At 38.8% G+C, this 24,073-nt stretch overlaps 1 protein-coding gene across 6 annotated transcripts in view; it reads left to right on the forward strand.

Annotated features, from left to right (window-relative positions):
• rapgef2 (Rap guanine nucleotide exchange factor (GEF) 2) overlaps positions 1-24,073 on the forward strand; it is a 154,883-nt gene that overhangs the window by 69,051 nt on the left and 61,759 nt on the right. For 4 of the 6 annotated variants that reach the window (XM_017692038.2, XM_037540379.1, XM_037540380.1 and 1 more), the window contains exons 5-7: positions 4,356-4,431; positions 9,477-9,644; positions 18,626-18,643. In XM_017692038.2, coding sequence (XP_017547527.1) covers positions 4,356-4,431; positions 9,477-9,644; positions 18,626-18,643 — 262 coding nt within the window. Of the gene's footprint in view, positions 1-768; positions 1,009-4,355; positions 4,432-9,476; positions 9,645-18,625; positions 18,644-24,073 lie in introns of those variants that run through there. The other 2 variants (XM_037540381.1, XM_017692041.2) reach the window with 2 other exon arrangements.

The raw sequence follows: 24,073 nt of genomic DNA on the forward strand, positions 1-24,073 counted from the left end.
CAAACTGAATAAAAATATACTCATAAAACTTACCCATATAAAACTTTTGGTTTTGTTAGCTCATGTTCTTTACATAAAGGCAAGGCAAGGCAAGGCAAGGCAAGTTTACTTATATAGCACCTTTCATACATTCTTGTCATTTAAAATGCTTTGCAAATGAAAAAATGCAGAGTCCGAGAATACGGAGTTTAAAAAAATAAACAAGTTAAGAACAAGATTAACACAATAAATAAAACAATCATGAAATTAAAAATCAAATTAAAAATTAAAATTAGGATAGTTAAAAATCATGTAATGAAAAATGGAAATTGAAAGTTGGATTAGGATAAAATGTTGTTACATATAAAGTGCATATTATTAAAATGCAGCAAAAGCACTGCACATTTGCATAATTAACAAATAAGAGCAGATTAAACTGCAGAAATAGACACTTTATTTATCGCCCATAAAGGGTTACGAGTGCATCTTGTATTTGCTTCATGAATTAAAGGTGACTGCCTCTGTAAATTAGAGGAATCACCAATAAGTGTCTTTAGAATGACTCTGAAATTCATCCTCTTTCTTTCCCTGCCTCTGTCTCTCACCCTTAGTGTCTACTGTTTGGAGCAGAGGTCATGAGGTCAGTGTTTAGTGGCTGGAAGTTAGCCCCTCCCTCTCAGCTTCGCAGGAAGCAAGAGGCTGGCTGGAATTTTGGCACTAGTCCGTCATCACTAACGCCCAGCGGCGCACACTCGCTCTCTTAAATACACCACTACTGCGTACTCTCAGAGCATGAAGGCAGCAAACAGAGCGGGCTGAGGGAGAGAGAGTGTGGCGTGGCTTTGTTGGATCTATAGTGTTTGTTCTGTATACGTGCTCATATTGGAAGACGCACCGATAAAACACTTTGTTTGGAGAATTTGTGCCAGAAAGGTGTCTGCGAATGGATGTAAAGCTCTGTAGGATTTGGATTGGGGTTATGCTTCCATAAGGAACATAAGGAACTTTTCCCTGGAGGGACATTGAAAGGTAAAATGTTTTACTATATCTGTTTTGTGTGGTAGTCTTCAAAAACCTTTACTTTTTTTTTAAAACTTACTTAGAATGTTTTTTTTTTGTTTTTTTTTTTTTGTGAAATGGTCAAGTTGGTCCATAGAACATTGTTATAAATAGATCAAGATGGACTGAATTAAGTTGTTAAATCTGTTTGATTTTTCATTTATTGCATTTAAAATGATTGAATTTTCATTGCTGCTTTATGGGTGACGAAGTTTAACAAATGCTGAATACATTCAGTGTAGTGCTGCTAGTTAAAGTGCATGCTGCTGATGTCCAGTGCATTCTGTTCTGTACTGCACTGTGGGCTAATAAAAGGTTGGAGGTGTTGGAGTGTTCATGAAAGGCATGCAGTTAGTGCAGTGCCGGCATGCTTTTTGTTGTTTGTCACTACACGTTTTTATGTATGTATGTATGAATTGATTTAAGGCTTTGCAACAGAATATAATCACATTATTTTTTTTGCTGCTCTTGAAAAAAAACGCTTGTTGACCTTCCCGGAGTGCAGTTACACAATGAATCTTTAATATTGGCCTAAAATGTGGAATTAAAAGAACTTTGAGTTTGTGGGGTTCCCATGTTTTTTGGGAAGTGTGGATTTTGTCCTGTGTGCAGAATGTGTCTGTGTACTTGTTTTTGTTCATTTCTTTTGTCCATAAAAAAAAAAAATATATATATATATAATATATATTTTATATTTTATTATATATATATATATATATATATATATATATAATATAAAATGACCCCAAGTCTCGACGTTGTATAAAAACACTCCTGTGTGTGGGTGGTTGTGGTCGTTGTTGTCGTCACCAAATCAAATCACATTCCAGACACCACGGACGTTGTGTAACGTGGAATGTGAAGGCCAGCAGGGTGGGCATCATGTCTCTTGAGAGCAGAAAAAATGGAAAGAATCTGGACTGAATTCTTCTGAGCTCAGTGTCCAAGGAATGTGCTTCTACAACTGCAGCCACTCATAAATCTTTCTGTTCTAACCTCATGCTTCCTGGTTTTAAATGGGAACCGCGTCTGTTTACTGGACATCAAGTTTGCCTGATGTGTATGATAGTGGTGGGCAATATAAGCTGATCTCCATCCATTGCATCATTGAACTATAGTCATGAATACAGAGCTGCAGTGGTAAGTGGTCGGCTCCAGTTATTTCAGAGCTGAAATGAAAAGGCACAATATGAGATGGAGGGAGACCCTCACAGTGTGTGGTCTCAGAATAAAGAGCAGATATAGCTGCCAGTGCATGCTGGGATACCCACCTGTTGGCATTTACCATCTCTGTATATACTTATACAAATGTCCTTATATACAACAGTTTTTGATATTATATTCCTTTAGAGAGAGTGTGTGTGTGTGTGTGAGTGTGTGTGTGTGTGTATATATGTGTGTGTACACACACACACACACACACACACACACACACACATATATATATATATATATGTATGTATGTGTGTATGTGTGTGTGTGTATATATATATGTTTGTATGTATATGTATGTATGTATGTATATGTGTATATATATAATATGTATATATGTGTGTATGTATATATATATGTATGTATCTATCTATCTATCTCTATCTCTATATATATATATATAATGTGTGTGTGTGTGTGTGTGTGTGTACACACATATATAAAACTATAAAAGTTTTTCATCATTTAATCATGCAAAGGATTCTTTGAGTGTTCATGATACTAAAGAACCCTTGAACACCATCTTTTTAAGCGTGAGATCTTTACATAATTCTTGTAAATATACCCAATACTATCATATATCAGCATAAATGACATTGTAATATTGTAAGACCTGCCCTACAAACCTGCCAAATTCTCTGTTCCACAGAGTTTGCGTATAATACATATCAGAATAGAATTTGTTTCATGGCTTTCTTTGCTCATTTGGATGAAGTCATTTGGCTAATGAGGCCACAGTCCCTTGTTTTCAACTGCCTAATCTTTTACCTAATAAAGCTCAGCTCAGTAGCACTAATGGCACTCATTGGTCAGATTAATATAGAATTGGTTGATGTAGCACTAACTTCTTTCCCAACAGAAGAGTTGTGTCTGTGTGTGAGCTCTGGACTTTTGTGCTTGTGGTCAGCTCATTCCTGTTAAAGAAAAGTGCTTTACCAGCAACCAGCAGCATTATTGCTCAAACCAATGAGCAAAACAGGACAATGACAAAAGGGGTCACTGTGAGCAATATTAACACAGCTCAGATTTAAAACTGAGAATAAATATGAGACTTGTATTGTTGATAATTTGGACAAAATTACTAAATAAAATTTGAACACTTTTACAGGTCTTCCTTCTCCTGGAGTTTATTTTTAACCTCCTAAACTTTGAGGAGCTGTATGTGGGCCCCCTACAGTTCAGACTTCCCTTGTAAAATGACATGCTGTTTTGGTTTTCTAAGTGAAAATAAGTTAACACATTTCCACAAAACTAATATATATGTATATCGCTCATGTCAGAAGAAAACCACGTTATCTCCCTTGTTTTTCGGTTTTTGGCATAGATTGAAAATACCTATTACCCTTTACATCATTGTATGTAAATCTATCTATCTATCTATCTATCTATCTATCTATCTATCTATCTATCTATCTATCTATCTATCTATCTATCTATCTATCTCTCTCTCTGTCTCTCTCTCTCTCTGTCTCTCTCTCTCTCTGTCTCTCTCTCTCTCTCTATCTATCTATCTATCTATCTATCTATCTATCTCTCTCTCTCTCTCTCTCTCTCTCTATATATATATATATATATATATATATATATATATATATATATATATATATATATATACACACACACACATATATATACATATATACATATATATAATTGTGTGTGTGTGTGTGTGTGTGTGTGTGTGTATATATATATATATATATAATTAATTAATGAATAATGAAATAATAATCCAAGTCAAGGAGGTCAAGTCATACATGTTGGAATGTGTGCCTATTTATGTATAAGTGTTTTCACTCCACCCTGTATTTCCATCTGTGGGTTCCCTCCATATTTCTTTTCTATAAAGCCTCTCACACACACCCACTACCTGGCACTGTGCTCCATTCATGAGCTCTGTGATGTCAACCGGTGAATTTTTCCAGTCTTGGGATCTTTCTCCTCCCAGTGGAATCTTACAGCCCAGATTAGGAACACTGCAGCGTGTGTGTGTGTGTGTGTGTGTGTGTGTGTGTATGAGCATTCCTTCAACAGGTTTTTAGTCTGAGCCTTGCTTTTCTCAGTAAATGCTTCCATAAGTGATGCACTGTCTTCTTCTCTCCTAGTTTTGGGAAGCGCTCTGCTGGAAGCTTGCGTCGCGGATGTGAGTGCATTGTCCTGGAGCCATCTGAGATGATCGTGGTAAGTTGTCCTGTTACCAGAGCATAACTGCACAGTTCGCTGTAGAACATTTCTTGACCAGTGCTTTCCAACCTGGTCCTCAAGCATCTCCATACAGTCCATACTTGTGCTCCAACCCAACACGAAACATATAGGGATACAGAAAAGGCGTGGACGGCCTGGGGGGGGTGGGGGGCGGGGGCGGGCTGAGAACTAAGTTAGAAACCAGTGGTTGAGACAGTCCCTCTATGCACACAGCATTTCATTTTTTTCTTAATATATGTTTTTATCTCCTTTGTAAACTTGATCTTTTGATGGTGCTTTGTGTTTTTATGGCCATCTCTCTGAAATTAGCCAGTTCTGTCTTGCGCTGGTTCACTGTGGCTTCCTGTTTGTGAGGTTCTTCTGTAAAGGAACATTTCATCAAGAAAATCAAATTTATCAAGAATTCTTTTTTCTGCATCCATCAGCTAAGACATGTATGGTGTCTGAGGTTTGCTTCTTTAGTTTTTCACTGGAGATACAGCACCAGTAAAGGGAGGTATATATCCCTACACTGTTAAAAATGAGAAGTCCGCTCAACTTAAAATGATATAGTAACTGATTACATGGCTTTTCTCAAGCTGACTTAACTTGAGGTCACCAGACTTCACCCAGCTCAATCTTCTTTGTTGAGTCAAAAATTCTCCCAGCTACTGTTTCTAGGTCTGCATTTCAGCTAGTTTAACAAAACTGAATTTGCGTGTTTTTTACTCAGTTCCCCACTAGGTGATGCTCCTTTTAGCACACAGTTCCATCTGTCATATTTTCCTCTTGGGCTTCCGAATATGGACAGTTATGGTATTGCTGGGATCTCCTAAGGCTGGGATGAATTATTAGACAGATGCACCACATGAGATGATGTTTTGCTTTAAAGTTCAAACAAATATTTTCTCCAGTGTATTAAACATTTGTAGACACAAAATCTTGCTTTGTGTTCCTGAGAGCTGCAGTGAACTAAGCCATCACCCCCAAAAGGAGCTTGTGAGTTTGAGCTCCAGCGATGCCATAGCCATCCATAAGTGCATATCCAAGAGAAAAGCTGTCTTGCAGGACTGTGTTGGAAAGGGTCCTGGCCAGTTGAGAAGTTAAGTATAATAAACATTTTATTTATCTCACTGAGATGGAGAACTAAAGATTGAAGAGAACTGTTGACTCAACTAAGACGTTTGAGTTGTGTGAACTCTTATGTCCTCAAATTGATTTATCTCAAGAAAAGCCATGTAATCATTTTGAGTTGAGCAGACCTCTCATTTTTAACAGTGTAACAATTAGCACTGTGCATACCTGAATCATCACCCGCTTGCCTCAAACTGTTTTAACTTGTTAAGTAATCTCAAATAGACTTGATTTTGTGGTTTCTGACATGGTATGGCAACCGGTTTCATATACTTTTGAGCAAAAGTATGCAACATGGCTAAAAACTGAGCTGCAGCTCAGTCATTCAATGGCAGTAACCATGTAAAAATGAAATGAGAATAGAAGGAAGCGTGCTGAATAATAGGACTGACCATTTGGGGGAAAATATATAATTGTGATTTTTCTAACCAGTCATGTGACTGTGATTTAAATTGTGATTATTTTCTATTTCTTTTTCTGACTTGAAGCTTGAACACTGCTAGTTGCTTCCAGATAAATGTGGTTGCGTTGATTTGATCTGTCTCCTCTACAGACAGTTCAGTGTTAAATATTTCCATTTAAACTAGTTGTGGTTTTGGAGACTATAATTAAATTTGCTGCTCTTGCAATTTGAAAAATTGGTCTGTTAATTAACAGTTAATTTTCAGCTATATTGAATAGCTGAAAACAAAAGTAGCAGTCATCCAGAAGCCTGGATTTTGTGCATAGTTCTGTACAGATTGTGATGATTTATTTAGGAAGTTAGAACAATGATTGGCGAGGTACAGTGCTGTGCTTAACAAGCTCATGATTAGGAAATTCTGACCTCTGTTAGGAAAAAACAATGGAAAAGCCCCCTTGCCTGGGAATTCTCGATTCCAATCTCAGCATATGGCGTCAAGTCAGCATGGCTACTCACACCATCAGCAGTAATAAAGCACCACTTTATTGCTTTTAAATGAGCTTTGTATCAGTCACCGCTCAGACACAGCCCTTCATTAGATCTATAAAGTTGAGAAGGTAAACACTGAAAGGTATCACTCATATCTCTAGTGTTAGCTTGTTAGGTTGTTACTAACCTTTGGTAGAGTGTTTTCCCTGTTTTGTAGCTAGTATGCATGCAGAGGTAAACAATAATGCAATTCCAAGCTTCCACTTCCAGCTTGAGTCGAGTGCAACATAAGCTTCCACTACTTCGCTACATTATCCTAATGGTTCCAGCCATTTTACAAACTATTCCAAAATCAGAGCATCATTTTATCCCTCTGCTGAAATTTCTCCAGTGGGCTGCTGAAAATGCATATTGCTGTTGTCGGAAGAAAACCTTGTATTTGTCCGCTGTCATATTTCCGTTTTTAACATGAAAATTACTGTTACCCTTTACGTTGCATGTAAATTTAAAAATGAATGCACTAAAGAAATGGCCCAAAATGACCTGTGGAAAAAGCCTGGTTCCATTGACTTGCATTAAAAGTAAAGCATGTTTTTTCCTTCTCCTGTAAAGTTACAGTTTTGGAGATGCAAGGTTTTCTTCCAACAACAGTGATAGCATTACATAACTGGAATCCGGTTAAAGATATTAGGTCTATGTTGGTAATGCAAGTGCATTTAAGTCACATAGATGAAGAACAACAGATAACAAATAGGCACCTGTGTGTAGGTGTATGTGCACAAGCCCATGCATAGTTGATATGTTCAGACTCTGCTAATCTCCAGCACAGTCAGTGGTTTCTGTCAGCTGCAGTTGTTGGTGGAGGAGTTGCTGGTGGTTATTACTGGCTGGTGTGGCCCTGTAATTACGAAGCGAGGCAGGATATGGACACTGCACTTGCTCTCGCTCACACAGCCCCAATATATTCCCACTGCTCGGCGCTCGCCGGCAGTTGCCATAGCAGCGGTTGGTAAGGTAGTGAGAGATTTGATGTGTAATCCCAAAGGCGGAGGGGGTGTGAAATGTGAGGCTGCAATGAAAGTAGAGAGGGAGAGAAAGAGTGTGTGTGTGTGTGTGTGTGAGTGTGTGTGTGTGTGTGTGAGAAATGAGAGTTGAGAGATGGTGATGTCTTAACTCTTTTAATCACGTTCCCTTGTCGTGGTGTAATGTCATTCCCGCTAGCACTTCCTCCATATATAATCTAAAATCATGTATTGATGATGCCTCGCTGCATCTCATTGTAACTTCATTCATCATTTACGGAAACAAAATGTATAAACACGATTGATCAGTTTTTGATGATGTTTTAGGTCATTTATTTTAAAAAAAGTAAAAAAAGGTAATTCTGACAAATTTCAGTGCACTGTGGGAAGAGTAGGGGGCGATAAAGCCCCCTTTTTTTGTTTTACAGTGGAAGAATTGCTCAGCTGGAAATTTGAATGTTGGCAGCTACAGAGGACAGTCATAATGGTTTGATGAGTCAGTTATGTAGTATTAATGGTGGTGTTTAGTTGATTAATTAATTATGGAAAGTTGCAGCTAAAGTTATCACAATACCAAAATAGTAGGTAGGTAGATATTGATACCAATGTTAGTAAAATGTGATGCTTCTAGGTACAGTTGGTGGTTACAACAGTAATAAGGTGTAAGGCAAGTATGATCACTGAATTTGAAATAATGACACGTCAAATTTCTGTTCTATAGGTTGCTTACTAAGCTACCTTCAGGTAAGCCAAACTGCAGAAACCACGGAAAAGGTTTCGCCTTTGTCATTTCAGCGCCTTTAGCTCAACTTTACTCCCTGAGATTTTAAAAATCTTCTACACTTGTGTTTTCCCGGTTAGCCAGAATCGAACATGTTCTGTGGTACGCAGAGCTGTTTTCATGCTAGCTAAGCTAATGCTAAGTAATGCTAATAGCGGTTAGGTGGTTTGACATTTATTACCGATGGTTTGAAAGTTGTAGGCTGTCTTCATTTATGTGGTGACCATGTAGATTTTGAAATGATGCTCCTCCATAATAATTAAGAATAAGTCATGTTTTAAATTAATAAGCAGTTATTAAGAAGTTAATCAATCATGTGCTTAATATGTACTGTTTCAAAAAAATATTAATCAGCAGTTGGACCCCTACCATGAAGTTGTGACATCATGATGTATTTATATAGATTTATCATATTACTTTTTACATTTAATATCATACATTTATGAAAAGTATTTGCAGTACTTGTTTGTGATTGCTAGTGTGTCACTTAGTGACAGTTAGGCCTGTTCAAATTGTAGCACTTACTAATCCACACAACAGTTATACAAGTATTTACTAGCACTAACAAACTATTTGCATAATAATTGCTATTTATTATATTTTTAATAGCGTTATATTATTAAGTATTACCATGTTTATGTATTACCTCTACCAGGTATGTACCTCAAACAATGTCTGATATCTGCACATAATTCCCATTTCTCATGGCGCTTATGAAGATTATGACTACATGAAGTATTCAGTGCAGTATTACTGTATGCATTGTGTTTCTGTTTAGTGCGTAGTGAAGTAGTATGATGACGGGAAAGTAATATTTTTTCAAGCAGTATGATATAGTAGGATATAGTATATCCTTAGCACAAGCTTTTCTTGGTCTGTTTGATGACCCCAGCATGTCCACTATGCCTGCAGCTCATGAGAGACACTCAGAAATCTTCAGCAGGGGCCTGTCTTGCTGCACACAGGAAGCATCTTCCTCTCTCTTGCCTCAGTTTTCTCTGTTCTCCTCTTTGACGTAGGCGTTTGAGGCTCGACACACACACAAACTCGCACGCGGTACAGACAGGCTCACACACCCACTGCTATTTTTACGCAGTGAAGGGAGAAGAGGGTGGGAGGGGGGAAGACACAAAGTGAGAGAGGGAGGGAGGGAGGGAGGGAGGAAGAGAGTGAGAGAGGTAGAGAATCACTCATCTCTCTCTTCCGTCGGCAGGTGGACTATATGGATGAGAATGAGGAGTATTTTCAGCGCCAGGCATCACACAGGCAGTCCCGCCGGAGGTTCCGCAAGATCAACCAGAAGGGCGAGCGGCAGACCATCATCGACACGGTGGACCCGTACCCCGCAGGCAAACCACCCGTAGCCCGCGGATACCACACGGTCAGTCCCACACCTTTACCTTCCGCTCACTTTCACACAACTTCACCCTCCCCTTGTGACTGTCATGCGTTTGTGCTGGTTTGTGTTGCTGTTTGGCTTCGAGAACGACGTCAGATGCTGCTGCGACTGTGCTTTTGCATTTAACTTGCTGGTTTCATTGTGAAGTTCTTACCTTAGTCTTAGCTGCTCAGCTGGTACAGCTTATCATAGCTAGGGAACTAATGATAACTCGGATTTCCTGTACCTTTTCATCTCTTAACTATGTTAGTTTGCAATTGTACAACAATTTACAGTTAATAACTATTAATTACAATGCTAGCCTTCACCTCTTTGCCTGTTTATAACCCTCTCTGGACTTTAATCTGTCTGTAGCAATACTGCTCAATCATTTTCTATTAGAAACGTGTTTCTTCAGCCATTTGAATAGGCTGTTCAACCTTGTTTGTCAGCAATAATTAACAAACAGAGCAGAGAACAAAAAAAAACAGAAGTGGATTATATATAGAGAAGTGCTGGGTGAGATAACAGAATTTGGTAGAAGCTTGTGTCGGTCTGCAAAACTGTCTAATCTGTAGTACTGTTCTTGCAAACAGGCCAACATTTCTAATGATAGACAGCCTGCATGCGTGTCAGAATGCTACAAATGAACTATTTCAAGTTCATTGTAACACCATTTAATGACAGTGGTGGAATTTCTGAATGAGAATTTTGAGCTCTCTATGTTACAGGAAATATGGCCAAGCTAGATCTATATCTAGTCTATTATCACTGATTATTGATGGAGAATTCCAGTTTTTTTTTTTTCAATTTCTCTGGAATTAAAATGTTACTTTTAAATAAATAAATGGATCACAAAAAAATAAAATGGCTAAGATGTAAATAAAGTAATTCAGAGTGGTTTATGGTAAAATGCTCCATTCTGGAGAAACTTAACAAGTCCGACTTGTTCGTAGCAGTGGTGATGGGAACCAGATGTCCGAAATGTTAAAAGAAAGAAACTACATGAAATTATTACTTATTCTTTGCCTGTGGTCCGAGACGTTGTTTACAATAGCTTTGCAGAAATATTTTAGCCTGAATCTTTTTGTAATCCAGTCATGGTGGAGAGGTACATGCTGGATACAGTAGGACAAAAAAAGACCTTTTATTTTTTCAGATATGCCATTATAAGCATACGTGTAGAAAATGTGTGAATTTGCTAATCATGTTGCATAATAAACTAAATTTTTACTGTACATACTTCAACCTTTTGGTTTCTATCATCACCGCTCTGCCCTGAACCATTTTACATCAAACCACCCTGAATGACTACATCTGAGTGAAGGAATGATACAGAGATTTTGAAAAATGCGTGGATTTGCCCTTTAACTGCAGGTAACAGGGCAAACGCAGATTGAACACTTTGTGCTTTCGATGTCTTTGGAAAGTTAATGCACATTAATTGGTATATGTTTTGCTCTTGACACGTATGCCATGTTAAAAACTCTGAAATTAAGCCTAGAATCAGGGAGGTAGGGAGTCTGACAGAATAAATGGAGACTTAAATAAATAATAAGTCCCATTTTTTTTACGTAAAGGTATCCAAAGCTCTTCTACACCACTCTGGCCAAATACATCCCTGTTTTAGCTTTATATATGTCCTCTTTTTCCACAGCGTTGCTGCTAGCTTTCATGCTAGTCACGTCTCCTGTAGTTCCTTGGCTAAGCTTTCTGTCTGGTTTTGTGTACCTCACGTCGTGCCTCACCTCGTACCTGCATCCTTATTTCTGGGTGGCCTTTTTCATTCCTGCACTCTTCTTCTTCGTCTTTGCCTTTACCTCAGTGTTTGTTTTTCTTGCCAGCTCTCTGCTAAGCAGCCTCCCCTACTTTCATCTCTCCATGCTAGCATGAGTTAGCATACCTTTAGCTAGCTGTGTCTGTTTAGTTTCTGCTCGCTTTCTCCTTCTCGGATGTTCCATAGCTCTGTCAATGTGCTAGTGTTCCACCTTAGCTGTACTTTGTGTTGTGCTGTGTGACTGAATGCTGGCTTTGTAGCTGTTTGTCTGAAGTTCTTTTTGTTGTTAATGTTGGTGCCATACTTGTCTGTTTTTCTCTCCTGACCTTTTCGTTCTGTTTTGTGCTGGCTTTCGTATTCACTCTCTCGAGGTGCTCTAGTTGTTGTTGTGCATGTCCATTGTCAGAAGGACCGTGTTGTGCTGGCTAAAGACTCTGTCTGCGCCAGCAGTTTCTGCTCTGAATCCACACTGTGCTCTGTGCAGCTCGTTGTGGTATGATGCTCTGCGCCGCTTTGTGCCTGTATGTGTATTTAGTGCTTTGTGTGGTGCTGTGCGCGCAACATCAGTCACATCCAGCTCGGTTCAGGAAATAAAGAGAGGGAATGTGGGTAGAAGCCTCATTTTCACACGGCCGTGTTTCTCCACACAGGCTAATCCTCTATAGGTAGCAAAGCTCCATTACACGCTCATCTGCTTCAAACTCAGCATGTGACTGAGTGGAGGCAGACAGCTTTAGGGGAAAGATGGTATTTATTAAGCAGTGGTAGAAGAACATTTTGCATTAGTGCTCCACAGGTATTGTTATATTTTTGAAAATGTACTTTTTTGTCCTAAAAAAATAAATAAATAAAGCGTCATTGAACATTTTCTCGGTCCATGATAGTCACAGGAGCATTCCTGCTCAGTAGAGATGATGATGGAGAGTGGAGAAATGTGACCGTTAGAGCCAGGCCTTCATTTCAGGCCTTCAACCAAGGTAACTTGGTCCGAACGCTCCTACTATGACTGATTTTTGCTAGCACCCCTAAAGGATCTCAGATCCATGTTGGCACAAAGCTACAGACCATTTTCTGTCCATCATAGGTTAAGTGCTGAGATGTAAAACACCATTTTCCAAATGTGGTGGTCAAGCTACCACTCTTATTCACAGTCACTGATCTATTGAGGACTTCTAGAAGAGCTAGTTACCGAGAGGTTTTTTCTTTTTTTCATGGAATTGGTCCCACCCAGTGTGAATCAAATCACGATTGGTTGACTCCACTGTTAAATCTCAATTATGTTAAATCACAAAAATCATTAGACTTTTATCTGAAGGCCCAAAAGGCCCTGAGGGATTTGTATGTTTGTGCAAATCAGCGACATACAAACACACTAGGCTTTAAGACCTCTGAAATTCAGTGTTTCACACAGAACCAAAGTCCAGTTTCTACCAGAAAATAAAAGCTTCAAAAAGCAAAACAAAGGCCTACTGCTTGCTGCTGTGGGGTAATTTATGTTGTCAGGGCTGCGCCACCATCTCTTAAAAGTCTCTTTATCTTCTTACTCCATTGGCATTATGGAGAGCATTTTAAAAAACCTGTTTTCAGTGACTGATAATTCTTTTTGTTTGTGGATGGGAGGCCAAAGCACAGAGGGAAAAAACATGTTTTAAAAATATACACACATTTATGGATGCTGCCTGAGACAGATAAAAGACAGAGGTTGAATAGAGGGCTGTCATTATCAGTTATAGTAATAACAAAGTACTCTAGACTTTTGGGAATTAAGTGTCTAAACAGAGTTTTAATAAAAACAACAAAACTGTAACAACTGTTTGCATGAATTCCGAAATACATTGTTCATAACAGACAAAACAAGAAAGAATTAAAAAATTCTTTAATTAATTTAAAAATTCTTTCTTATTTAAAAAAAAAAAAGATACTATGGATGCCTTATCATTAAATTATTATTTATTTATTTTTATATTGGCCAGTCTTTATTGAAATTTTTAATGTTTTTAAAATAGCTGCATAACATGCGACGTGCTGTGTTTGGTGTTTGAATGTTACTGATGCACAAAAATGACATAAGTTTCTGTTACTTTCATTGTAGCACTTAGATTAGTGTTGTTTAAATAAGGTTTTTTTTAAAACTGATTTTCCATTTACACAGTTTAAATACTAGTTTGGCTTATAAAAGAGTAAGTAATATTCATTATACTGTTACTGATAGAAAGTACTAGAAATGTGCTACTGTGTTTGTTTGTTTAACTTACACTGTGTGAGCTTCATGCTTAAAACACAAATAAACATAAAAAAAATTAGAATCAGCTGCAAAAAATACTAATCTTTGCATCCCTAACCTAAACACTATACATAGATGACACTGATCCGATACCAGGCATCTGTGTCAGCTTAATATCAGTAGGAAATGCTGGGCTGAACATCAGAGAAAGTAAAATTTGATCGCTGATTATTTTATTGAGTAATTGCGACAGCCCTGGTCAAAGATGAGCGTTGTTGATATGCTGTTGGAACACCTTCGTAGAGTCCAGCTTGGGTTCGTTGCACAGACTGATGCTGCAGGAAAGTGCCAGCGTAATCATCTTTTAATGTTTGTGTTTTGCTTATAGGGTGTGGGTTTTTTTCACTGTTCCCTGCAGTGTTGGTATGCACATCTGAAATGAGAACTCACGTAGGCACATTCCTCTTTTTTCATCCCCCCGCCCCAATTTTGCTCTCCTCCGTTCCTTGAATTCCTCTCATTCCCAAAGGAAAAGTGCCAGTGTTCCCTTACTTGTTTGGGAATAATTTGCTCCCATGCACAGGAAAACGCTTTGCATCATATTCCTTTAGCCTTGGGCCAGAGTTAGCAAAAGAGACAACAAAACTTTCCCATGACCCCGCACGTTTTTCTCCCAAACCACTCCCAGTTCTTGAAGCAGTCTGTGGGAAGAGAGTGGAGACGTGGGTGCATGTTGCCAAACAAAGATCATGTGCAGACCACTTTGAATAAGCCCTGCAGAGCAGCGTCTTATGTGACTGGCGGGAGCGACTTTAAAGGGCCACTTTTCTGGGCTGATGAATCCTATCTCGCTAGGATTTTCAGGAACTTTGACCCATAGCCAAAAATATGAAATACTACCAAGTAGAAAAAACAACAAAAAAAAAAGTTGATTTCAATCCTACATCTCACTATCTAAGTTTTAAGTCTCTGTCAGTGAGCCAGAAACAATGCATGTTCCAAAACCGGGTGCTTGGCTGCCTAGACTACATTGTGCATGCTATTAACGGTGCATCTCAAATATTCTGCAATCCATTGTGATCTGTATTTCATTTGTAATTTAAAAGAAGGTATTGAAAAAGTAGCATTCAGGAATTGGTATTAAAATCAAGGTATTGGTCTTGCAAACCAGTTTTTAATACCCAGCCCTACTTCATGTTTGTAAGGAACCTGACTGGCTACTTAGTGCAGAATAAAAATCTCTGTTTCGTTTTGCCAGATTCCACAGATGGACTGAAAAGTTGCAGTCCAGATACTGACTTTAAGATTATGCTACAAGTGGCACACTCGGTAACAGCAACAACCCACCACACAGCCATATGGAGGGCTGGGCAACATGGCAAAAATATTGTATCACAATACTTCAAGACATTTTAACAGTACACAATATGCTTCACATTAGTTAATTTTTCTGAGATTGAATTAGTTGGAACATACGAACTAGAAGCTGTAGTGCAATAGTGTCTTCTGTGACTGGTGGGATAATAATAATAATAATAATAATAATAATATGATGATGATGATTTTATCCCGTGTTTTACAAAATGCACTGCACAAAATCCAATTAAACAGGCCTGATTATGCTCACTTTCTAATGAGACATATAGTCAATCAGTGTTCTTTAAGTACTGATGATATCCATGATATGCAAAGCATATTGTGACATAATTTGTCGCAGAATAGATAAAATCATCTTATTAGCATGAGGTGGTTTGGATCAGAACTGCTGTTACTGAGGGACCCCTAGTTCAACTAATTACAGAAAACTATTCACTCTACAATTATGAGCTGTTAGAACTGTAGATTCGTACTGGATCAAATTATGGGTTTCGTTGGGTCGCATTTAAATTATGGTACCTCCCCAGATAAAGCTAATCTAGCTCAAATAGGGCTCCATTCAGAAACCTTTCATTCAGTTTTGCTTTTAGTACTTCATCAGCTGAAACTTTGAGCTATTTAAATATAATTTGAGCTGTCTTTAACAAAGAACACAATTACTCTCCATGTATTCTAGCAATGGTCCATTAATTCAAAACAGTCCAGCAGACCACCAAGATGTAGTCAGTCAACCAAGATGTGTTAGAGGCTTCTTTAGTTATGCACTGGAACTATAAATGTAAACAGCTGACAGATAACAGTTAGCATTGTGTTAAGTGCATGTCTAAATCATTCTTGTACTGTCTTGGACCAGGTTAAGTTGTTGAGTGATCTCAAGCAGGCCTGCTTATGTGAATTCTGACACTGCATCACATACTGTATCTATAAAAATGGGCAAAAGTACATTGCGTAGCTAAAGACTAGAAGTTTGTATGTTTGTCCATTTTTACTGAAATCTGTATGTCATACTTAAGCAGTAGAAAACAAGAGTGCGTTATCATGAAATAACATTACGGCTGTGAATTGGTCGCAGCCTTCGGCTCGTACCGTAGATCATCACAGCCATGATGGTGTTCGTGATAACACACGACCTTGAGTGTTCTGTTGCTTTTATACAACAGTTAAATAAAGTAATGAGTAAACTGGGCCGCGAACGTGTAATGTGTTAAATATGTTTCAATATGTTTTAATGTTCGCAGTTCCTTCCGCCAAATTATAGTTCTTTAACAAGCAGCTTGTTGCTACATCAGTAACGAACTCCGCTCACTCGCTGCACAGTCTGCTGTAAGCCTCACCTTTTGAAACACTACCTGAGCCATTAAGCTGTCGCAATATCAAGTTTAGCTCAGTTGTGTCATTTGCTAGATCAGTATTAATGTTGCTTTGTTCCAGCCAGTCTGTAAAGTGTCTTACAACACATTTAGTTTGACGAATGGTATTCAGTTCATTTCTGGCCGATTCCAGGTGGGTTAGCTGTTCTTCTGTCACAGATGCCGACTGAAAAGCTGCTCAGTGACGATGACAGTTTGGGAATTTAGTGTAGTCTCGTCTTCAGAGTCTGACCAAATCGACTGTTGGTCAAATGTAATTTTATTTGTTTGCAAGGTAAGAAGTAAAAACGTTCAAACGGCTTGAGTGTCTCCTACAGCTATTAAAGTTGTTACTTAGCAACGGCATCTCAGCGGAGTGATACAGTAAAAAAACATGATGTTATGGCGAAATAACAGCAAAGTTAGAACACTTCTCAATCAATCAGCTTGCATAGCCAGAACTAACTGTTGTATAAAGAGTCAGAAACAACATAAGCAAGTCTGTTTGTGATGGACATTTACATTACTTGTAAGCCATCTTAGTTCTGTAGCTCCAGTACCAAACTAAGGTAGCATATGTGCCTCAAATATTTCACTACATTTGGCTTAAAGGGGAAATTGCGTAAATCTGAATTTTTGGTCAAACCATTGCTTTAAAGACCAACATGGGCTAACACTTTAGTTAAAATGGCGAACTACCAGTTCGGAGTTGTGACTGAATTGCCGAGGAAATGAACCAAATGCAAGTGGTGTTTGTTAGCGGAGTGAGAGAGGCCGTCTGAGCCCCCAGTGTTTTCAAATGGCAGTGGAGTGGAATGTGCTCCATCCACACAGCCAGTTCATAGATAGTGCCTTGTTCTGGCCTTCAAATGGGCACCATTACGCTCTCCCTCTCCCTCTCTCTCTAAGCCAATCAGTGTTAATTGTTCAATAGCTAAATGGACTCCCTCAGGCAACATAGTCACAGTGTTTTGAATCAGGCTTTCTGAGCTATTTAGATGCATAATTAGTTCAGTGTCTTGCTTGTTAAAGTGTATGTGTCCATTTGAGTTTTATGGGGGGTTTTGGGGGTTTTTGGGGCATACTCGCTTTTGTGGAACGCTCCTGTGTGTCTGTGCTTTGTACTTTGTATTGAATGATGCCATGTGTGCAAACAGTACTGTGCAAAAGTCAGAGAGCACATTTTGGTTAGTTAATTTCCAGTTAAAATGGTCATTAAGTACATTATCAATTTTTCAGGAGCAATTTCTGAGGAGATTCAATGTATGATAATCTATTTGCACAGAGAATGTCAAAGGTAGATACAGGAGTTTACAAAATCTGGACCTCCAGTGGCGAAAAAATGAAACTCCTAACAGCCGTGCAAGATTTGGTAGACCACCAGAACTGTCATCATCAGTTTTGATAAAAAGCATTTAAAGCTTTCTTCTTTGAAAGAGAGAGGAGAAAATCAAGCTGCTTCAGATCTAAAAAATATGCAGGTGTTTCTGTCCATCCTTCTGTCCATGAGAAGACCACTCAGTGCTATGGGTCTGAAAGGATGTGCAGCTGCCAAAAAGCTTTCAATAATAAAATAAATTAAAAAAATAAATAAATAAAATAGAAAATCAAAAAAGAAGCTGCTGGTGTTTCCCAGAGCTGTAGACTGACCACCCCACTTCTAGAGTCCAGACTTCAGCATCAATGAATGTGTTTGAGTTAACGTGGATTATGGGAAAGAGAAAGTGAAACCAACTTCTAAGACTGAACTAAGAAAAAAAATCTTTGAAAATTTCTATTAAAAAAAAAAGTCTTTCAATATAATGCCATAATAAAGGGGAAGGATGGACACACTAAACACAAACATGTGATAATATATTTAGTTGTTTAGTCTTCTGTGTGATTCTTTTATATATTTGCTGTTTTGTTTTTTTTTTTTTGTTTTTTTGATTGTGAAGAACAAAATACTCTTAATGGTTGTTGTGACTGAAAATAAATAAATGAGGGGTGGTCTCTGATGCGAGCACAGTACCGTGTGTGTCTGTGTGTCCTCAGCACTGCCCTCTGTCGCCCCTGGAGACCGCTCTGATCGAGGTAGCTTTATGAAGAATGTGTCCCTCTCCTCCTCCCGTAGTATGACTTGCAAAGTGCTTTTCAGCAGGGCTCGGCTGCGCCAGCTCTGTGTGCGTGCGTGTCTGAAAAACTCTCAGTGCTGTTTATAACCGTCATCTTCTCTGCTTCTCTCCTCTGCTCTCATCTCATTCTGGCCCCTCCTCAGGAATGCATTAAAGCTCAGGTATTGTACTTACTCATTGTTCGTTTCTGTGTGTGCGTATATGTGTATGTGAGAGAGAGCTAGAGAGCGCACCTGCGTTTGGCTGTGTTTGTATGATTGTCTGATAATAACATTCTGAAGGTAATTTGTGCGTTTCATTGTATACGCACAGACACACAATCTCAGGCTGAGAGTTTGTGCTTGTATGTAATGATTTCTGTGGAAGCTCATTCTTGCCAAGTAGAGGAGATTCCCCACCCCCCCACCCCATCTCTGTTTCTAGCAGTAGCCAAAATATTGATGTATTTTTTAAAATATAATTTATATCCAAATAATGACTTATTTTCTCCTAAAATCTTGAAATAATAAGTTATTTTGAAATATTTAGAGAGAATAATACATAATTTTTTTCTGAAATATTCACCTGGTATCTCAAAATTATATTTTTTAAAATATTGTCTTCAATCAAATGTCAAGAATGTAATACTTTATCCGTTATTACAGCATAGTGAATTATTATTTTGATACAGTAAGTCATTATTTCAACATAGAAGTCAATAGTTTGAGAAAATAAGTCATTATTTCGAAACACCAAGTCAAAAATTTGACATATAACTGCCAGAAACAGAACAAAAAACAAAATATAGGTAATATTTTTCCCCTCTTCCTGGCGGAAATGGGCTTCCATAGTTATACCCTGCTGTTTTGTGCTGTATTGGATGCTTTCTTTTTTCCAGTAGTTGCTATTTCTAAGGTTCAGCGATGCTGAATGTACTGTAGGTGTAATACTTCTAGCTTTAATCTGTACAAACTGTGCTAAGCTCCAGTGAAGCTGATATAGCATTAGCCTAATAAGCCTGCTGCTGTACTCCCAGCCTGCAGGGTGAGAGCACAACTAATCAAAGCAGAGAAAGATAGAAAATAGATGGTTTCGCCACACTTGGAGGATTACAGCCTGTGATAACAACAGCAATTGGACAGTTTGTGGCCTGGCTAATCTTAATTGTGGCGCCTGATAAAGATCCAGACCTGCTCTGTGCACAAGCCTCCTCCAGTCAGGGAGGTGGCTCGTGTGTGTGAGAGAGAGAGAGTGTGTCTATGTGTGTCTGTTTTCCTGCATTTCAGTCCAAGTGTTCTTAATAGGGAAATCAAAGAAAAACAAGTCTACAAAAATGTAAAGTAAAAGTGCTTTTTTACAAAAGTTTTGTTGAAAAGCATTTAGTTTAACAGTTATTAAAGTTTTAAAGTGAAGGTAGAGTTAGACACTGTACTTCTAGTAATACTATATTATTATCGTTGCATCTGATTTTAATATGCTTGTTCTGTATTGAAGGAAACATCTGATAAACACTGTAATCTACTTAATCTTGTACACCGATCAGGCATAACATTGTGGCCATCTCCTTGTTTCTACGCTCATTGTCCATTTTATCAGCTCCTCCTACTATATAGGTGCACTTTGTAGTTCTACAATTACAGACTGTAGTCCATCTGTTTCTCTGATACTTTGTTAGCCCCCTTTTACCCTGTTCTTCAGTGGTCAGGACCCTCACAGAGGAGGTACTATTTGGGTGGTGGATAATTCTCAGCACTGCAGTGCTGGAATTTTTTAAACACTGTGTCCACACACTGTCCACTCTATTAGACGTATCTGTGTTGTTGGTCCACCCTGTAGATGTAAACTCAGACACGATAGCTCATCTCTTGCTGTACTTTGAGCTAAACATCCTTTAGTCCTTCCCTGGTAGTCACAGGACGCTGCCCACAGGATGCTGTTGGCTGGATATTTTTGGTTATTCTCACTCCAGCAGTGACACTGAGGTGTTTAAACACTCCAGCAGCACTGCTGTGTCTGATCCACATACACTAATACACCACCACCACATCAGTGTTGCTGCAGTGCTGAGAATGATCCACCACCCAAATAGTACCTGCTCTGTAAGGGTCCATGGGGGTCCTTACCTCTGAAGAACAGGGTAAAAGGGGCCTAACAAAGTATCAGAGAAACAGATGGACTACAGTCTGTAATTGTAGAGCTACAAAGTGCACCTATATAGCAAGTGAGCATAGAAACAAGGAGGTGGTCATAATGTAATGCCAGATCGGTGTGTGTGTATATACATATACACATATATAACATATGGGTCATATTGTCGTAATGTATGGATACTTGCTTCATTGTATAATCATCACATCTATTATACATGTAAGGAAAATTATTATAGGACATGCAGTATGTATGACTCCACGTTCTGATGAGGTATAACAACAACGCTGTGTGTGCTGGAGGCTCTGCTTTTGATAGACCACTGCTGATGGTTATGCTTCGTTCTTCACTCCTCACTGAATCTAATTACTGCAGAAACAGGTATTGGATCTGCAGTACCGAGAGAGAGAGAGAGAGAGAGAGAGGAAAAGGGAGAGAGAGAGAGAGAGAGAGAGAGAGAGAGAGAGAGAGAGAGAGAGAGAGAGAGAGAGAGAGAGAGGAAAAGGGAATGAGAGAGAGAGAGAGAGAGAGAGAGAGAGAGAGAGAGAGAGAGAGGAAAAGGGAATGAGAGAGAGAGAGAGAGAGAGAGAGGAAAAGGGAATGAGAGAGAGAGAGAGAGAGGAAAAGGGAATGAGAGAGAGAGAGAGAGGAAAAGGGAATGAGAGAGAGAGAGAGAGAGGAAAAGGGAATGAGAGAGAGAGGAAAAGGGAATGAGACACAGAGGAAAGGGGAATAAGAGAGAGAGAGATTTGTCAGGTGTTCTTGTGAAGAGGGGGCTCTATTTTTAGAGCTGTCCTCTGTGATTGGTGCTGTTGCTGCATTGGGCTACAAAGAAGCACAAAAGGCCTTTACTTCATAGGATATATACCACACACAACTGCACACATCTTTATACTACAAGCCACACATGAGGAATTTCTCTTTAATGGCAGGATACCGTGTGTTGTCTCTCTAATATGTGACTGCTGTCTTTTCTTTATATCTGGTTTTCAGATTCCATCCTACATGCACTTATTCTCCATATGTACCCCACTAGTTCTTTATCAGTGTCAGTGTATTTGTTTCATGCTACTGAAAGTTTCTTGTGATTACATGCTCCACTGAAAGTGGTTAAAGGACCTACATATCTGTAATATCCAGACCAAATGGGAGCTTGACTATTCACTTCATTATTTATTCAATATTTGTTGGGCTTGAGTTACTATGCTATGTATTTAGGTTTCTCATAGCCCGTCTACCAACTTGCAGATTATGGCTTGCATTTAGGACACAGTTAGGTTTGGATGTAATACTGTTTGGCTACAGTCAGGTTCAGACATAATTTTAATGGGCTGCAGTCAGGTTCCGGATTGGATAGAATTTTGTTGACTGCAGTTGGGATTGGATAGAATTTTGTTGACTGCATTTGGGATTGGACAGAAGTTTGTTGACTGCAGTCGGGATTGGACAGATGTTTGTATAGTGGTTGGTATAGTGTAGTGGTTGGTATAGTGTAGTGGTTGGTATAGTGTAGTGGGTAACACCTCTGCGTTCTATGCTGTAGGCTGGGACCCGCCTTGTTAAGCATCCTACACTATACCAGTAAGAGCCCTTGGGCAAGACTACCTTCTAACTACTAACACTACCTTCGCCTACCTGTGTAAAAATGATCAAATTGTAAGTCGCTCTGGATGAAAGCATCTGCCAAATACCATAAATGTAAGTGTAAAGTTTGTTGGGCTACAGTCAGATTCAGGCTTGGATATCATTTTTGACTACAGTTGGAATTGGACAGAATTTTTGTTGACCACAGTTGGATAGGGACAGCATATTGTTGGCTGCTGTCGAGTTTGGACAGAATTTTGTCAGGCTGCAGTCGAGTTCAGGCAGAATTTTTTTCAAGTTATGGATTGGTTCGAACAGTTCCGGACAGGTTCAGAGAGAGTTTTGTTTGGCTACAGTTGACTTTCAATGAACACACAGCTAGGGGTCAGAGAAGGACAGATTCCTCCATGACTGGACATTTGAGCATGTGTGTGTGGTAAAGAGAGAGAGGCAGAGAGGAACAGAAAAAGAGTGGCATAATCTGTCTAGTATGAATTATTGACTCTCTGCCTCTGTCTCCAGCTCTGTCTGAACCAGTCGTTATCTCAGCTTCACCCATTGGTCCTCTTTTTCACTTCTCAGTTATCTTTAGCTTTACTGTGAGTGTGTCTTTGTGTAGGCAGGGGCCTGCATTTAAGACCGTTAATGGCAATTGATTATGTCTGAAAAATGAGGGCAAAGGTCTGTAACCTGCTAAACCTCAACTTTTTCATTAAATGTTTCCAGTGAGCACCATATTATTGTCCATTTGGGCAAGATAAATCTTTTATAGTATAATTCCTAGAAATGTATTATGTGAGCATGTTTTTTTTTTTACTATTGATGTGCTGGAGTGTGGGATGTGTGTCTATGCATGTAGCAATACAAACGCATTTTAATGTTCCTGACCTACTTTTTGCTAAAAGGCGTCTCTTGCGTCTGCTGTATTCCTCTGACCTCTTAAACTCTTCGATTAAAGGAGCTGCCAAACCCTCCAGAACTATTGTTGAGTTGGAGTCCGTTCCGCCTCTCTTCCTTTCCTTAAGGAACAGCGCTCCACTCCCTCAGTCAGTGAGGAAATCCTCTTCCTGCATGTGCATGCTTGGACAAGATGTCCACACTGGTAGAGAAGAAAACATGTCTGCAGTGACCTCCTGTAGGCGGCAAATCAGCATCAAAAGAACTGTGGGTAATAAGGTGAAAAGTCATGATGTGTCATGTTATTTATTATAACTATAAATCATTTGATATCTCTAATTGTCTATAATTGTATGCATTTCTGAATATTCAACTTTAGGTGTAACTGACAGACTAAGTTAGCTATATCAACACTAAAATTCTTTTATATATTAGAATACAACATTAAACTGCACTACATAACATTTTTGTAAAAATTGCACTTTTTGCTTGTAGTTACACATTTCCACCAGAGTGGTCTCCAAATTTCCAAATTGTAAGCATAGCATTAGTTTTACCACATTGTCCTGTATATTACTAAAGAATATGCTATATACAAGATGAGTAGAGTAGCCTAAATCAATGCTCAAGTAAAAGCACCTTCCCACCTTCCTTGTTACAAACAGACTTGACTACTGTAAAGCACTTCTTACTGGACTTCATAGGAAAACTGCGCATCCCTTACAACTCGTACAAAATGCAGCAGCATCCTAACAAAAACAAAACAGAGAGATCACATCACTCCCGTTTTGGAATAACTGCACTGGCTGCCTGTATCATTCAGGATAGATTTCAAGGTTCTACCACTAGTTTTTAAAGCTCAAAATAACCGTAAAGCACCTGCTTTACATCACAGAGTCTGTCTGTTTAAGTTCTGGCACATAATCTAAGATCTGCAGATAGTGGCCTTCTACAGATACCATCTGTAAAATACAGAAAACATG

Source organism: Pygocentrus nattereri, chromosome 8 (genome assembly GCF_015220715.1).
Source record: "Pygocentrus nattereri isolate fPygNat1 chromosome 8, fPygNat1.pri, whole genome shotgun sequence".
NCBI classification, from domain to species: domain Eukaryota; kingdom Metazoa; phylum Chordata; class Actinopteri; order Characiformes; family Serrasalmidae; genus Pygocentrus; species Pygocentrus nattereri.